The sequence below is a fragment of the Amyelois transitella genome, chromosome 20 (assembly GCF_032362555.1).
Source record: "Amyelois transitella isolate CPQ chromosome 20, ilAmyTran1.1, whole genome shotgun sequence".
Taxonomy (NCBI): domain Eukaryota; kingdom Metazoa; phylum Arthropoda; class Insecta; order Lepidoptera; family Pyralidae; genus Amyelois; species Amyelois transitella.
In genome coordinates this window covers 9,278,732-9,297,540 of record NC_083523.1, presented here as the reverse complement: position 1 = coordinate 9,297,540, position 18,809 = coordinate 9,278,732, and the positions used below count along the sequence as shown (strand labels likewise).

The following is an 18,809-nucleotide window of genomic DNA, read 5'->3' as shown; positions in this document are numbered from 1 at the left end:
CATTTGGTCCTTTCGAGACGAACGAAGTGATCTTCAGTGGTTACCAAGCCGGTGAAGAAGAAAACCCAGTAGGGGCAGTGGATCGCTGCTGCTCGGGTATTCATCAGGGTGCTGCTGACCCAGAAGGAGTGAGTGAGATAGCAGACCTGAAGACTTAAACGAGAATCCAATGACGTCAGGAGTGCAGGCAAGGAGTGTGAGGGTGGAATACCTTCCATCTGTGTCTTCAAGTGTTGTGTAACACGGTGTGAGTGAATCCGCGGTTTACTGTGAATACATTTGTTTATACTACGAGTATGTATTCAAGCAAATTTGAACCTTATGTTCAAGAATAAAGAAACTTTGAAAAGTGCTAGATCATCAAGCTAATTTGAACTTTATTATATGGACTCTTGTCAATTTGTTATTCTTGCTTAACTTTAATAATTAAAGAGGAAATAGATAATAAAACAAATTGTTACTTACCTCATCACGCAGTTATGAAAAATGATAGAAAGACAACGCAAGTTCGTGTTGTATTTCATGCTTCTGCAAAAAATGAAAATGGATGGATGTCTTTGAACGATTCTTTAATGATTGGTCCAACAATTCAATCAGAATTACGATATTTGTTAATGCGATGGAGAGTATCTAAAATATGTTTAGCTGCTGATATACCGTAAAAATGTATCGACATGTTGACTAAGTAGATATACAAGGAGAGTGTGGAGGGAAAGATCGGAGTGGGAAGACCCAGACGAACATATCTTGATCAAATTAAGGACGTCCTGGTAAAGGGTCACGTCAAAAGTACCCGAAACCGCCGAGCTTGCATGAAGAGAGTTATGAATGTGGATGAAGCGAAGGAAATATGCAGAGATCGTGGCAAGTGGAAAGAGGAAGTCTCTGCCTATCCCTCCGGGAAAGAGGCGTGATTTTATGTAGGTATGTATCGACGGTTTAAAGTAACGGATCAAGATACTGATTTCCAACGTCTGGTTTGGTTAGACAGTTCAAGTATGGATGGATGGATGGAAAACGTTGCAACAGGTTTCTATTGATGAAGGGAAGAATTTTCCTAAAGCAGCTGAAATTGTAAAAAAAAAACTTCTACATGGATGATTTGTTGACGTCTTGTGACTTTGGAAAAGAAGGAATTATTATATACAAGGAAATGAATGAAGTTAAAGAAGAACTATACTTAAGATTAGATGAAGTAGTAAAGTTGTTAGGACTTACTTGGATTCGTTCTATGGATGTCTTCCGTTACACTGTAGCTCTGCCGCTGAAATCTGGACCTGTTATAAAAAGAAAAATTATTTCCGAAATAGCAAAATTATATGACCCCTTATGCTGGCTAGCCGCATTAATGTGCAGTGCAATTATAGCAAAAAGATTAATTCTAAAACTTTGGATATCAGGCGTAGGATGAAATGACTATGTACAAATCAATTTAATAATAGAATGGAACACTTACCGAAGAAAGCCGAAGCTAGCTGACATAAAAATACCTAGGTGGTTTGGTATGAACATGAAAGTATGTAATGCAGAATTACACGGATTTTCAGATGCATCAAAAACTGCAAACGTAGCAGCAGTTTATATTCGTTTGATCGATAGTAATGGAAATATATGCGTCACACTCGTCACTGCCAAAACTAAAGTGGCACCAATTAAACAAGTCTCCATACCAAGGCTAGAGCTGTGTGGTGCTGTACTTGTTACTCGGCTTTTAGTAGAAGTAGCAGAGGTGTTAGGTATTTCCAAAACTAATATAAGAGCGTGGACCGATTCAGTGGTAGTTTTAGCTTGGCTGAACCAACACCCAAGTAAATGGCAAACCTTCGTGGCTAACAGAGTCTCGGAAATTCATGACTCTAGTGGCAAGCTAGACATGATCCAATTATACAATTAATGACATTGGGTGACATTGACATACATACATACATATGGTCACGTCTATATCCCTTGCGGGGTAGACAGAGCCAACAGTCTTGAAAAGACTGAATGGCCACGTTCAGCTATTTGGCTTAATGATAGAATTGAGATTCAAATAGTGACAGGTTGCTAGCCCATCGCCTAAAAAAGAATCCCAAGTTTGTAAGCCTATCCCTTAGTCGCCTTTTACGACATCCATGGGAAAGAGATGGAGTGGTTCTATTCTTTTTTTGTATTGGTGCCGGGAACCACACGACATTGACATGACAAACCAAAATCAAATCAAATTGTAAGTGCCTGATATCTGTACTTGAAACATATCGCAAATAATCGATATGGAGTGATTTATACTATCAGCTGCTTGTACAATCCAATACTTAGCTTTGAGACGCTAGTTCCTCTGGTGTCGAAATAAAAGAACTAGTGATAATGGTTTGAGAGAATCTATTGCATGAAAAAACACTTAAGTGTAGTAAATAATTAAAGAGAAACAATAACGCGATCTAACTAAAAATAATAACAAACAACGCCATCTAATAACAGGTTAAGGAACTAAACTTATAACGAACAGTTTTTAAAACTTATACATTCCGCCCACCAAGGACAACATTAGTCCTTTTTACTCAACTCCGCCCACCATGACATAACATTTCAATTTTATTAAAATTCTTTCATTTCAATTTTTACACAACTTTCGAACTTACTTCAAGGCTAACTCAATTTGTGTAATTTGTAGGAATATATTTATTTATTAAAAGTTAATATTTCGCGAATCGAAAGGTTTCGGCTACATATTGATGGAATCTCTGCTCAACAATGACGTCCGATGATGGAATTAGACAAGACGGACATGCGAGCTTTCATGAAAAGAGTTATGAATGTGGATGAAGCGAAAGAAGTATGCAAGGATCGTGGCAAGTGGAAATATAGTATGTAATAAAAGACGCGTGATTTTATGCACGTGTGTAAATTATTATTTTTTTTAAATCTAGTTTATTTTGGCCTTGCGAATAAGCGTATAACTTACTGTATTTATTTGTGTGTAAGTTTATTTATAAATATGTATTTAATAATATCATTAATATATTTGTTTGTAAAGAATTGTGTGGACACGCCTGTCACCCTTTTCTTCATGTCTCCTGTCTCGAGTCTGCTGGAAGAGATTTTTGTAAGAATAAGCAGAACTATCGTTTCTTATATTTATAAGTTTTCTGTGTACATAAATTGGTAAATAAATAAAATATTCACTGATATGCCGTGTGGTTACCGGCTTTAGGACAAAGAATAGGACCGGTCCGCCTCTTTCCCACGGACGTCGTAAAATGCGACTAAGGGATAAACTTAAAAACTTGGGATTGTTTTTTTTTGTATTTCAGACGATGTCTAGTCTGACAGTGTGCTTGATAGCTGCCTTATTTCTCACTACTTTATGTGATGGATATAAGATAATGGTACTGATGCCAATAGCAACGGGCAGCGCGGGAATATTGGGAGATGGGATTGTGAACAATTTGCTACAGGCAGGCCATGAGGTAAGATAGAATAACATAACGTAACGTAACGTAATGTAACATAACATAACATAACGTAACGGAGGGGTAGGCAGAGACTACCTCTTTCCACTTGCCACGATCTCTGCATACTTCCTTCGCTTCATCCACATTCATAACTCTCTTCATGCAAGGTCGGCGGTTTCGGGTACTTTTGACCTGACAGAATGAAATAGATAGAATAAAATAGATTAATTTTCATTTTTTTAAATTGATTAAGATTTCAATTAAGATTCAAAATATTATTGCCAGTCGACAATAACGACAATAACGCGAAAGTGCACGCATTTTTAACAAGATACCCTCTGATAACTATACTTAATATTATAAAGCTGAGGAGTTTGTTTGCTTGCTTATTTGAACGCGCTAATCTTAGGAACTACTGGTTCGAATTGAAAAATTATTTTTGTGTTGAAAAAACCATTTATCGAGGAAGGCTTTAGGCTTTATATAACATCAAGCTGCAACTTTTAGGAGCGAAGATAAAATGGAAAATGTGAAAAAAACGGGGGAAATTATTCTTTCTTGAGGGCTTCAATGAAGTTCGAAATAACTATTCCACGCGGACGAAGTCGCGGGCACAGCTAGTCAAAAATATTACCTCGTCCGATGTATTCAAGAGACAATTAGCCGAGCACATAATCTCAATTTACTGAACTTTTACAGTTATATTTCGTTTATTAGTGTGACAATGAACTTATGTATTTTTTTTATTTTTTTTTTGTTTTTTATGTTCTCATGTAAGTGATGTAAAATATGTCTTTATAAGAATAAAGGTCTTTGAACCTAAACCTAAATTGGATACAAGGTATCAATTATTGACGTATTAAAGGCATCATTGAAGCCCTCAAGGATGAATAATTTTCCCCGTTTCACATTTTCCATTATATCCTCGCTCCTAAAAGTTGTAGCGTGATGTTATATAGCCTAAAGCCTTCCCCGATAAATGGTCTATATAATACAAAAATAATTTTTCAATTCGAACCAGTAGTTCCTGAGATTAGCGCGTTCAAACAAACAAACTCTTCAGCTTTATAATATTAGTATAGATGTATTTATCTAATAAATTTTAATCAATTTTCAGGTAACCTACGTAACAGGCAAGTTAAAAAAGCATCCGCCGCCTAATTTGCACCAAGTCGATGTCTCAAATGCTAATGAAGATAAAAATAGAGGTCAGTTAATAATGCCGTGTGGCTCCCGGCACCAATACAAAAAAGAATAGGACCACTCCATCTCTTTCCCATGGATGTCGTAAAAGGCGACTAAGGGATAGGCTTACAAACTTGGGATTCTTTTTAGGCGATGGGCTAGCAACCTGTCACTAGTTGAATCTCAATTCTATCGTTAAGCCAAATAGCTGAACGTGGCCATTCAGTCTTTTCAAGACTGTTGGCTCTGTCTACCCCGCAAGGGATATAGACGTGACCATATGTATGTATGTATGCAGTTAATAATACACAAACACACATATAGTCACGTATGTATTCCTTGCGGGGCAGACAGAGCCAATGGTGTTGGAAAGTCTAAATGTGATGAAGAAAAATAAAAATATGATGTTGCTGATGATTAGAAATGTCGTGAATTAAAAATAAAGATCTTATCAATTTCAACTAATACTATAAATGCGAAGGTAAGTTTATTTGTTCGTTTGTTACCTCTTCACGCGTTATCTACTGAATTGATATACTACTCTGTCAAGAAAGTAGCAGGAAAAGATCAATAATACACAAACTGTTTGTTATTCATCCAAATTTATTTTATCACCTTCAAAATATGCTCCTTTAGAAACGATACACTTACGCCAACGAATAATCCAATCATCAAAACATTTTTTAAACGCTGTGTAATGTGTACATATTTAATGTAAACAACAGATGCAACTCAAACTCCGCGCCAAAATGGAAAACAGTTGTGCCAATCTAACAACAACAAAAAAAACAAAAATTTGAATTTGGAACCATAAATAAATAATCCATTCCCGATACTTTTCTGACTGAATGTATGCTGCTTATTTAAAATATATTTATATAATTCCGACGCCTTGAGAGAATATGTGTTTACAGAAACTGTACCTAAATACTAAGACCTTCATTGCAACCATATTCAAGGAATAAATGATTATGATCTTCTCGAAATATCACGTATGTATAATTAAGAGTCTGGAGAAGGATGTAAGGTACCTTAACTACAATTCCCGTGGGATTTGCGAAGAACCTTGATTCTTTTGTTAGTGGCGCTAAATTCATTGCTTTTTGTAGGTGACGTTAAATTTTATCGTTCATTTTAGATGGCGTTAAATTCGTCACTTTTTAGAGGTGACGCTTAATCCACGCGAGGTGGCGGGTAAAAGCTCGTATCTTTATTAAGTTAATATCTAGACTAGCTGTGCCCGCGACTTCGTCCGCGTGGAATAGTTCTTTTGGGCATCATTGAAGCCCTCAAGGATGAATAATTTTCTCAGTTTTTTCACATAATCCATTATTTCTTCGCTCCTAATAGTTGCAGCGTGATGTTATATAGCCTAAAGCCTTCCTCGATAAACGGTCTATTCAACGCAAAAAGAATTTTTCAATTCGACCCAGTAGTTCCTGAGATTAGCGCGTTCAAACAAACAAACTCTTCAGCTTTATAATATTAGTACTTAAAGATTTGTATACTCGTAATAATGTTATAATACATCTTTCCAGACAAATTGTTACACCTTGAAGACTTGTTGGAGGGCAAGTCGAAGGTTGGATATGAAACTATCATGGAGATGATAGAATCCCTGAACAGGGCGGTGTTCCTGAGTCCTCAGTTCGTTGAGCTGATGGGTGATAAGACGAAGAATTTCGACGCTGTTATAGGCTTGTGGATGTTTAGTGACATTTATTCTGGGTAAGGTCTAAGAAACTGTGTTGAATCAAAAAGAACAAGTTTCTGCTTGTGTGTTTAAAAATCTGTATACATATAGTCACGTCTATATCTATAGGTAGACAGTCTCGAGAAAATTGAAAGGATACGTTCAGCTGTGTGAATGGAGTTGAGATTCAAATAGTAAAAGGTTGCTAGCCCATCGCCTAAAAGATAAATAATTTTATCCAAGTTTATAAGCCTATCCCCATTCTTAGACGCCTTTCACAACATAAATCAAAAGTATATAGTATCGTTGAGTTAGTTTCTCGTAACACAAGTTTCGAACTTACTTCGAGGCTAACTCAGTCTGTGTATTTATTTTGTCCCATATATATATCAATCTTTATCATCTTTATCAGTCTTATTTCCTATTACAGCTTGGGGCATTTGTTCAACTGTCCCTTCATCTGGTTGTCCACCGTAGAACCTCACTGGATGGTGATGAACCTCATCGATGAGAACACCCACCCCGCCTACGTCCCTGATATGATGTCGGCCAACATACCGCCTTTTACCTTCACCATGCGGATTAAGGAACTGTTCACGCAAATCTTCGGAATGGCATTGAAATTTTTGTAAGTGCTTATCATGCTTAATTTATTACATACTTATGTACATAATGCCGTGTGGTTCCCGGCACCAATACACAAAAAAGAATAGGACCACTCCATCTCTTTCACATGGATGTCGTAAAAGGCGACTAAGGGATAGGCTTACAAACTTGGAATTCTTTTTTAGGCGATGGGCTAGCAACCTCACTATTTGAATCTCAATTCTATCGTCAAGCCAAATAGCTGAACGTGGCCATTCAGTCTTTTCAAGACTGTTGGCTCTGTCTACCCCGCAAGGGACGTGACCATATGTATGTATGTATGTATGTTTAAAATTACACATACTTCGCGGAGGGTTAAGCTATATCTTTTTACTTGTCACGATCCCTGCATACTTCTTGGGCTTCATACACATTCATGACTCTCTTCTCTTATTTCATTATTCTGTTTCCTAAGACTTCAAGTTTAAGAGTTCAATTGAGTCTGGACTAATTAAGAAGACTCTTATTTAGAGGCTGCAGGATATGTAGGTTATATTGTTCCCACCCAAATTATACTTACCAGGTTTATATTCGGAAAAATAATAAAATTAATTATTATGTCATCTGAGAATATAACCAGGGTGACCAAAGAAGAGGTGAATACATTTGACTGTCCATATTTTATATATGTCCATATATATTTTTTTATTGATTGACAAACTTAAATACCAACGGCCTTAGTAAAACTAAAAACTACTTATAAATAAATAAATAAAATAAATATATGCAGGACAAATTACACAGATTGAGTTAGCCTCGAAGTAAGTTCGAGACTTGTGTTACGAGATACTAACTCATCGATACTTTATTTTATAATAAATACTTATATAGATAAACATCCAAGACCCAGGCCAATCAGACAAAGTTCTTTTCTCATCATGCCCTGACCGGGATTCGAACCCGGGACCTCCGGTGACACAGACAAGCGTACTACCGCTGCGCCACAGAGGCCGTCGAAATATAAAAAAGAAAGAAAAAAAAAGATGATCGCAAACTAAAATTTAATTTACAAAGCAAATATTATATGTAAATGTCAATATATTTATATATTATATGTATAGTTATATGTCCATATTTGACTGTTCATCTGTCGAAAACACAACTTAGTGTCCGAAGCAAACGAATTAAAAAAGCTTTCATTAAATTGCAGCTTTCTCAATGGTTATCAAACCAAAGCTTACGAAGAGTTGCTTGTTCCTCACATTATCAAAAGAGGAAGAGACGTGGTCCCTCTTGATGTATTAAAGTACAATGCTTCTTTAGTTCTGGGCAACTCACACGTGTCACTAGGACTTGCGACCAGGCTGCCACAAGCCTACAAACCCATCGGAGGTTACCATATAGATACCGTGGTCAAACCGCTGCCGGACGTAAGTTGACTCTTTAAAAGAATAGAATAGAATAGATTTATTTTCAAAATTGGACACAAGGTATCACTTATTGACGTCACATAACTTAAATCTAATTATAACTACTACCATATAAAATTGCAATTTATCAAGATTATAATAGAATATGCCGTGTGGTTCCCGGCACCAGTACAAAAAAGAATAGGACCACTCCATCTCTTTCCCAAGAAAAACTAGGGGGATTCTTCTTTTAGGCGATGGGCTAGCAACCTGTCACTGTTTGAATCACAATTCTATCATTAAGCCAAATAGCTGAGCGTGGCCTATCAGTCTTTTCAAGACTATTGGCCCTGTCTACCCCACAAGGTATATAGACGTGACCATAATGTATGTATGTATGTATAATAGAATAGGTCTTAAGTTGCAGCCTTGTGGTACTCCAACCAATAGCGTCTGTTCGGGACAATTCTCACGTATGGCTTGGACTAGCGACTAGCCTACAAACTTGGTTGTCAAACCCATTGGTTCCAAAATATAGAAGAGGTCCAAGAATGCAACCTTGTGGTACTCCCAAAATAGGTCAATAAAGTGAATTACTGATAATAAAGTTGACGAGATCGGTCACCAATACAAGAAAGAATAGGACCACTCCATCTCTTTCCCATGGATGTCGTAACAGGCGACGAAGGGATAGGCTTACAAACTGTCACTAGTTGAATCTCAATTCTATCGTTAAGCCAAATAGCTGAACGTGGCCATTTAGTCTTTTCAAGACTCTTGGCTCTGTCTACCCCGCAAGATATATAGACGTGACCATATGTATGTATGTATGTTGGTTTAACATGAAGACTCACTGATTAATACAACACTATATTACAGGATTTGAAGAACCTCTTAGACAATGCGAAGGACGGTTTAATTTACTTCAGCATGGGCTCCAATTTGAAGAGCAAGTATCTGCCAGCGTCAATCAAGAAAGATTTGCTGGATTTGTTTGGTAGCTTGAAGCAAACAGTACTTTGGAAGTTCGAAGAGGTTCTACCGAATCTGCCATCAAATGTCCACATTGTGCATTGGGCGCCTCAGCAAAGTATATTAGGTACAAACATGTGCCGTGTGATTCCCGGCTAAATAAAAAAAAGCATAGGACCACTCCATCTCGTTCCCATGGATGTCGTAAAAGGCGACTAAGGAATAGGCTTATTAACTTGAGATTCTTCTTTTAGGCGATTGGCTAGCAACCTGTCACTATTTGAATCTCAATTCCAATTCCATCATAAAGCCAAACAGCTGAACGTAGCCTATCAGTCTTTTCAAGACTCTTGGCTCTGTCTACATAGATATAGACGTGAATATATGTATGTATGTATGCATATTATAATTGACAATTTAATACCATCATGATTTTTACGCCAATGAGACTGATAATGCTAGCTGTTTTACATTTTACCCATTTAAATACAAACGTAGTTAAAACATAAAAATATTACGTGATTTATCAATAAAAATATTTTTTATTTGAACCACGCATAATGAATCAACATAACATAAAATTTATCATTTCCAGCCCATCCTAATTGCATCTTTTTCATTAGTCACGGTGGTCTACTGTCTACCACTGAGGCTGTCCACTTTGGCAAACCAATTATAGGTATCCCGGTCTTTGGAGACCAATTTAATAACGTCTACAGAGCTGTTAAGAAGGGTTTCGCCAAGAAAGTGAATCTAGCATATGACATGAAAGATAAATTGAAAGCTGCTATTGATGATTTGCTAATTAATAAAAGGTAAGATAATTAAATCAAAAGTTGAGTTACTGAATAGACCATACAATCAAAAATTCTTAATAATCTAATAGCAAGCTAGCAGACCTATTTTGGGAATATCTAAATTTAGCCTGTATATACCCGTGATATCAGAACATCCTCAAGTCGTTGTCGTTTCAAATCGCAGGTATACAGATAAAGTTTTTATATTATAATTATATGTCTGTTTATTATATTATAATTATATTATTTTGTTATTGTGTGAGTATAAATAAATTTAATTAGTTTGACACCAACTAAGGTTCTGACAAACCCTAATGGTTGACAAGATAATGCTTCTAGCATTAAAACAACTGTGTTGTGCTATACATTTGTATGTAAATTTATGTATGTACAATAAAGTTTACATAAATAAATTTATAATTATAGCCTTGTCCCATGATTTCTTATCGAAATATTGGCTCTATAAATTTTTGTTTTTAGTTATGCAGAAAAAGCGAAAGAGCTATCGCTGGTCTATCACGACCGTCCCGTCCACCCGGCCAAGGAGATGGTGCATTGGGTGGAACACGTGGTGAAGACACGAGGCGCCCCCCACCTCCGCTCACCAGCCCTGGACGTGCCACTCTATCAGAAACTGTACCTGGATCTTATAGCTTTAGTCTTATCGGTCTTGTATGTGGTAAAGAAGATAGCAGTGAAATTGTGTTACTCAAAGAAAGATATGAATAAAACGAAGAGGGATTAGAGTGTGTTATAATGTGATTATATTTTTAAAAAAGAAATAAATTATTCCAACTAATACATGCGAAAGTCAGTTTGTTTGTTATCTAGTGAACCAATCTTTTTGAAATTTTGCATTAGTATTTTATATATTTAAGAGTCTGTGTTTAAACAACCCTTATTGGGCTTTCGACTGGGAGTTATAAATCCAAGTGGAAAGAGGTAGTCTCTGCCTACCCCTCCGGGAAAGAGGCGTGATTTTATGTATGTATGTATGTTATAAATCCAAGATAAAAAACTTTAACTTTTAATGTCGGCTACAAATGTCGACGGAGAAAAACTTTAAATATAAACAAGTTTTTATCAATCGCGGGGCAGACGGAGATCAAGAACTACTAGATTTGATGATTTAGAACTGTCTTATTACTATTTTACTCGACACTGGCAAAAATAAACTCATGAAGAAGTTTCATTGCAAGACCGAAGAAAAAAAAACAGAGAGTAGGTAACTAATGGCGACCAATATTGAAAAATAACAAAACATTTGATAGATTCGATAACATTTGCTTAATATCGCATAGGGTTGTGACGGATGGGCCCATAAAACCTGGCGGACTTACTATCATGGCTGACTCCACTACTTTCATGATATATTTTTATTTATGAACTACCATTTGAGCCGTCTAAAATAATATAGTTTGTTTTGTGAATTATCATACAAGTATATCATTTAGCCAAACGGCGGAATGTGGCCTATTCATCATTTTTTACAAGACTGTTGGCTCTGTCTACCCTAGTAGGTATAACTTGCTGTTGGTCATCCAAATATATGAAATAAAATAAATAAATAAATCTATACTAATATTACAAAGCTGAAGAGTTTGTTGTTTGAACGCGCTAATCTCAGGAACTACTGTTTCAAATTGAAAAACTTTTGCGTTGAAAAGAATTTGGGCCATATAACATCACGCTGCAACTATAAGCAAAGAAATAATGGAAAATGTGAAAAAAAAACGGGGAAAATTCATACTTGAGGGCTTCAATGATGCCTAAAATAACTATTCCACGCGGACGAAATCGCGGGGACAGCTAGTGATATATATTTATACCTACCCTGAAATCACATTCCCACATATACAACGCGTGTTTGTCTGTCTGTAATAACTACCGGGATTATAACCTGGGGGCATAATTACACGGACACTCAGACAACAGACGCACAGACAGACATACAGTCCATGCTTAATTGGACAATAAAGTGCTATGGTATTCCTCAATATCTGTCGGACGAAGTTATAGGTTCGGTATATTATATTCTGCATAGAATAGACGAAGTTATAGGTATAACTTCGATATTTATTACTTATTTAGCTATAACTTCGATATTTATTCGATTCGATAGGTATTATATTCTAAAACATGCATAGGTATGTTTTAGAATAGAATAGATTTATTTTTAAAAAATTGGATACAAGGTATCACTTATTGACGTCACATCACTTAAATCTAATTATAACTACTACCGCTTCCTATGTGCATATACGTATATAATTATAATGGTGAATGTCGTAAAAGGCGACTGAGGGATTGTTTATAAACTTGGGATCTTTCTTTTAGGCGATGGGCTAGCAACCTTCAATGATGCCCAAAATAACTATTCCACGCGGACGAAATCGCGGGGACAGCTAATGATATATATTTATACCTATCCTGAAATCACATTTCCACATATACAACGCGTGTTTGTCTGTCTGTAATAACTACCGGGATTATAACCTGGGGGCATTATTACACGGCCACTCAGTCAACAGACGCACAGACAGACATACAGTCCATGCTTAATTGGACAATAAAGTGCTATGGTATTCCTCAATATATGTCGGACGAAGTTATAGGTTTGGTATATTATATTCTGCATAGAATAGACGAAGTTATAGGTATAAGTTCGATATTTATTATTTATTTAGCTATAACTTCGATATTTATTCGATTCGATAGGTATTACATTCTAAAACATGCATAGGTATGTTTTAGAATTATTTTCAAAATTGGATACAAGGTAGCACTTATTGACGTCACATCACTGAAATGTAATTATAACTACTACCGCTTCCTATGTGCATATACATATATAATTATAATGGTGAATGTCGTAAAAGGCGACTGAGGGATTGGTTTATAAACTTTGGATTCTTCTTTTAGGCGATGGGCTAGCAATACCCGTCACTATTTGAATCTCAATTCTGTCAATAAGCCAAACAGCTGAACGGGGCCTTTCAGTCTTTTCAAGACTGTTGGCTCTGTCTACCTCGCAGGGGATATAGACGTGATGATATGTATGTATGTATGTATGTATAATGTTTAAGTTAATCTTCCTCCTGACCATAGTTCCGGTTACATTCTCCCTGTTTCGTTGTTATAAATATCCGTCAATAAGTCAGTTACTATCCATTTTTGATACTTAGATAAAAGGTAATTTAACAAATCCTGTGTCATGGTTATCAAATGAATAAAATTCATAATTTATTAAAACTAAAACCTTTTTATTACGCCGACAGATGTGAGTGGACTAACAGCTTTTTCGTGAATTAGTAATAATTCGGTGCTTTGGTAAGTATTTACTTAGGCCAGATTTACATTCATGTGAGGTTTATTTGCAAGGAGAATTAATTAATGATGGTGTTTAATTACTTCAATTCTGTAGAGCGCTAAATTTAAAAAAATATGGGATTTGCATGAAGTTTCATTAATTACGCCGTGCGGTTTCCGTCATTTTAGAATAAGACCGTTCCAGATCTTTCCCGAGGATGTCGTAAAAGGCGACTAAGGGATAGAATAGAATAGAATAGAATAGATTTATTTTCAAAATTGGATACAAGGTACCACTTATTGACGTCACATAACTTAAATCTAATTATAACTACTACCGCTTCCAAAGCGCATGTGTAGAAGAAGCGGCGGAACAAACTACACTGCAGCATTTTCATAGGACGTCAATTTACAAATATAGATCTCTTAAATCTAAATCGTGGACGAATGCACATTGTCTACATTAAAAAACATGTATGAATGTAGAACTGATTATGTCAATATGAATATTTCGTCAAATAAAATAAATATAAAATAAAATATGTACATACTGTACAAATTATGTCAAGATCATGTCAAAAATACACAAGCATTTAAGAGGCCATTATGTCCAGCTCGGGCCACACATGTTTATCATTAATATAATCATCCGTGCTGTAATAGGCTTTCCTACAAAGCTCAACTTTAATATACTGTTTGAATTTTCTGTCATTCATTTCAAGAACACTTTTTGGTAATTTATTATAAAATCTTATACAATTAATCAGAAATGATTTCCCTACCTTAGCCAGCCGATGTGCTGGGATCGACAACTTGTAATTGTTCCGCAGTGATCTACTAGTACATTCACCTACTTTTTTGAAAGAGTCTAAGTTTTTCCTAACATGCATGATGTTATCGAATATGTATTGGGAGGGCAAAGTTAAAATATTTAGCTTTTTGAAAAAATCTCTAAGGGAATCTCTTTGTTTAAGACCGTAGATATATCGAATTGCCCTTTTTTGTAAAATGAAAATAGTTTGTATGTCTGCTGCTGATCCCCAAAGCAGTAGACCATATGACATTAAACTATGAAAATAACTAAAATATACTAGCTTAGCAGTTGCCACATCCGTCAAATGCCTAATACGACGAATAGCGTATGCTGCAGAACTAAGCCTTTTAGAAAGTTTTAAAATGTGAGCATGCCATTTCAAATTTGAATCTAATGTTATTCCTAAGAAAGTAGTACTATCAACAAAATCTAATCTTTTACTACTTATACTAATATCCACATTTGCCTGCCGCACATTGGGAAGTGTAAACTTAATGCATTGGGTCTTATTTGCATTTAACAGTAAGTTGTTGATTGTAAACCAGTTAGAGATGGCGGCTAAAGTGCTATTCACATCATCACAGATTTCGCTACGGCGGTTCATTTTAAAAATTAGTGACGTATCATCTGCAAACAACACGATGCCAGTCTGTTTCTCAATCATGCAAGGCAGGTCGTTGATATATATCAGAAAGAGAAAAGGTCCCAAAATGGAACCTTGCGGTACCCCAATTTTTACCGTCGCTCCTTTCGATTTTGTATTATTTAAATCTACCGTCTGTAATCTATTACTAAGATATGATTTAATTAGTTCAACGGCAGCAGTATCGAACCCGTAATGAGCGAGCTTGAGCAGAAGAGTTCTATGATCTACGCAATCAAATGCTTTGGTCAGATCGCAAAACACTCCGATGGCATCCTGTGAGTCTTCCCATGCATTGAGAATATGAGTGACAAGAGCCACACCTGCATCTGTTGTACATTTCCCCTCAGTAAAGCCGTATTGCTGACTATGAAATAATTTATTAGACTTAAAGTAACGCTGCATTTGATTAAGCATGATTCTCTCGAACACCTTGCTCAAAATTGGTAAAATTGAGATTGGTCTATAATTACCAGGATCTGATTTTTCACCTTTCTTGAATAATGGAATTAGTTTACTATACTTCATTAAATTTGGAAATATCCCTTGGTCAACACAATTATTGAATATATATGCTAAGTCCCCAGCTATAATATTTATAATATGACATATCACAACAGCCGACATACCCCAATAATCCTCAGACTTTTTCAGATTAAGTTCTTTAAAGGTATTAATAATGTCAGTAGGGTCAATATTTAAGAATTTAAATTTGGAACTGCAAATGCTGACATTATTTTTAAGTAGTATTTCAGCTTCATTAGGGCATGAGTCAATATTAGAAGTTAATTCCAACGGTATATTTGTAAAAAAAATGTTCAAATAAATTTACTATTTCTGTTGTAGAGGTAATTTTCCTATCATTAAATTTAATTTCATTAATATTTTCTTTAAAATTACTTCTACCAGTTTCCTTGTTTATAACACTCCAGGTTTCCTTTGTTTTGTTAGGAGCATTACTTATTTTGTTTTTAATGAACAAAGATTTTGCATGTAGACATACTTTTTTGAAAATTTTTGAATAATTCCTAACATGGTCTACGAAGCCGCTTTCAAATCGATACTGTTTTTGGGCATATAAATCGTACAAAGTCTTTCTACTTTTGTAGATGCCAACAGTAGCCCATTCATTGAATTTAAAGTTATTATTGCATTTCCGTTTCTTTTGTATAAATGTTTTAGAGTACGCGTCTGAAATGGTAGTAAATAACTTATTATAATGACCATTAGGATCGCTGCCCGTGTAAGTTACTGCGCAAATTTTATTCTCTAAAGAACTTGTAAATTTATTGATTTTATGGGCTGTGATAGGTCTGCACATAATTAATCCATCACATGTACTATGTTTAGTGGAAAAGGTAACTAATTGACCGCAGTGGTCAGAGGGTAATTTACTAAATACATTTTTATTATTTGGTTTTTGTTCACTAAAAACATTATCAATACATTTAGCAGATGTGGCAGTGAAGCGGGTTGGTTCCAAGAAGGCATTATCTAAGTTAAAACATTTAAATAGGTTAAGAAACTGTATTGTCACTGTGGAGCTAACTAATATGTCAATGTTAAAATCACCGCAAACAATTACTTTCTTATTACTTTTTGTAGCTACTATTAGAACTTCCTCCATTACATTCAGGAAATCCATAATACTACTGTTGGGTGGACTATAAATACAAATAACAATGTGTTCCTCAAGCTCGGCACAAGATACCTCAACACAGCGCTCAAGAGAAAGTCTGACTATGTCATGGCGCTCCTTACAGCGATGACCATTTTTAACATATATTACAGAACCGCCTCTGATTGCAGACCCTCTCCTGAAGCAGCTCACCGCATTAAAATTGTTAAGACTGGGCATCAGCTCACCCTCCAAGATCCAATGCTCAGTCAAACACACCATATTAACATCCATTTTTTCATTAAATAGATCAATAATAAGTTCTTTGCCAGGAAGGCCCTGTATATTTTGGTGTACAATTTTTAATTCATTTGTCCTTCCTTTTGTCCTGTGGTTTAGTTTAAACCACATGAAGCGTCCACAGAATCATCATTACAAAAATTTGATGATTCTGTAGATTTTGTCAGATTTTGTAAACAATGTAGTTTACCACAATGTAAACTCGTCCATTCTTTTATGTTATTTGCTATCAAAGTAGCAATTCTTTTTTTATAAAGTCTAGAAAGATAAATATTATCTTTAGTCAAAAAACAATTTTTTATGAACAAATTTGTATCAAAAAATACAAACTTGTCATGACGACATGACATATTATGAACAATATTGTTCATCAAATGAATAAATTTATTCTTCTTTGGCGTCTGACAACTTAAATAGGGAAAAGCACAAAAAATTATTTTACCTACATTTAAATTATTCAGAGTACCTAGACCCTGAATAAGGTCTTGTTTACTAATATTTAAACTGTTTCCAACCATTATAACAATTGTAGATGTGTTGCTCAATTGTGTGTTTTTTATACAATTAATAATTTGTGAGTAGTTGGAATTGGGTAGACAATAATTTATTATATTTGATAAATTCTCACTAAACAGTTTACCCATGTTGCGTCCTATGCTGTCTGAAAAAATGACTGTGTTCTGGGGGCTACACATATCAACACCGACACTCTCCGGCATACTATCAGACAAGCCCCCAAGACATGGGGAGGGAACTACGGTACTACTGATACTTGACCCGTTAAATATTCCACAGGTACATAAGTCATAAGGATAGGCTTGTAAACTAGGGATTATTCTTATGGGCGATGGGCTAGCAACCTGTCACTAATAGAATCTCAATTCCATCACTAAGCCATACAGCTGAACGCGGCCTTTCTATGTTTTCAAGACTGATGAAGGCTCTGTTTGACCCGCAAGGGATAAAAACTTGATAGTATGTATGTATGAAAACATAGACTATTACTCAAAGAAATTTACAGATTAAGCGCTAGTGTAAAGGTGATTCAATAAAGCAATTTCCAGCCATGACTAGCTCGGAGCTAGGGATCCGCTTTTAATCTGGATCGCATTAACTTGATACTTTGTTTCAAATTGCATTTTCTGAGGCGCCTTGTAAAAACTTATACATAATGCATGTTCCGCCTGCAGCTCGCTGGGTTCTACTATTGTTCTAGAAAATTCTCGAAGCATTGTCACTGTTGTTTGCAGTTACCTGAATTTCGCAATTGGTTAGCGAAAAAACAGGGTATGCTTGTATCTCGTAAGGCAAGTCTCGAACTTACTTCGAAGCGACTCAAACTGTGTTATTTGTTAAAAATATATTTTAGAGACGGGCATTATGTTAATTTTGAAATAGATATGGAACGACAATTATTAGTCTTTTTCGTCTTTAAATAGACACTTATAAGTGGCCAGTGTTAAGAAATTAATTTTTTCAAATAATTCTAACTTTCAAAACCTTTTTTTTTAATAATTATTTGTTTATTTCTGGCAGGTAGATCATTTTTGCATGTAAAAAAAGAAATAGTTCTCGTAGGTAGAGTTAGTTTCTCGTACAGAATTCTCGAACTTACGTCGAGGTTAACTCAATTTATGTAATTTGTCACGTATATTCATTTATTATGATTGAACTAAGCTATTACTTATATGCCATGTGGACACATTTATGCTAAAATGTAATTTAGATCTTCCCTCTTTCCCGTAGGGGTAGGCAGAGTCCACATCTTTATTTCTTTCGCTTTATCAACATTCAACGCTCTCTCTACGCAAGCTCGTCCGTTAAGTGTAATCTTTCGTTAGGACATTCCCGATTTGATCAAGTTAAACTAAATAAATGCTAAAAATATGTTCCATGGTAGCAGTTAACTCGAGTTTTACTCGAAAGCTGAAACTGTTATCTAGCGTTTCTCGATTTCATGGCGCCCCCGGGCGGAGTGAGTTATGACAGATCAACTGTTGCCTTTATTGTTGCGTTTATTCCCTCACTTTATCAAGTGAGGGAATAAACT

The 18,809-nt window shown here is 35.6% G+C and overlaps 1 protein-coding gene across 3 annotated transcripts in view; it reads left to right on the top strand.

The window, feature by feature from the left end:
• Nucleotides 1–10,842, top strand: part of LOC106131557 (UDP-glucosyltransferase 2-like) — a 38,602-nt gene extending 27,760 nt beyond the window's left edge. For all 3 annotated transcript variants that reach the window (XM_060949899.1, XM_060949898.1, XM_060949897.1), the window contains exons 2-9: nucleotides 3,294–3,449; nucleotides 4,552–4,642; nucleotides 6,158–6,347; nucleotides 6,743–6,940; nucleotides 8,108–8,327; nucleotides 9,186–9,405; nucleotides 9,874–10,093; nucleotides 10,556–10,842. In XM_060949899.1, the coding sequence (XP_060805882.1) occupies nucleotides 3,297–3,449; nucleotides 4,552–4,642; nucleotides 6,158–6,347; nucleotides 6,743–6,940; nucleotides 8,108–8,327; nucleotides 9,186–9,405; nucleotides 9,874–10,093; nucleotides 10,556–10,820 (1,557 nt within the window). In that variant the 5' untranslated portion in view covers nucleotides 3,294–3,296 and the 3' untranslated portion in view covers nucleotides 10,821–10,842. The remainder of the gene's footprint in view (nucleotides 1–3,293; nucleotides 3,450–4,551; nucleotides 4,643–6,157; nucleotides 6,348–6,742; nucleotides 6,941–8,107; nucleotides 8,328–9,185; nucleotides 9,406–9,873; nucleotides 10,094–10,555) is intronic.
• Nucleotides 10,843–18,809: the final 7,967 nt, after the last annotated feature.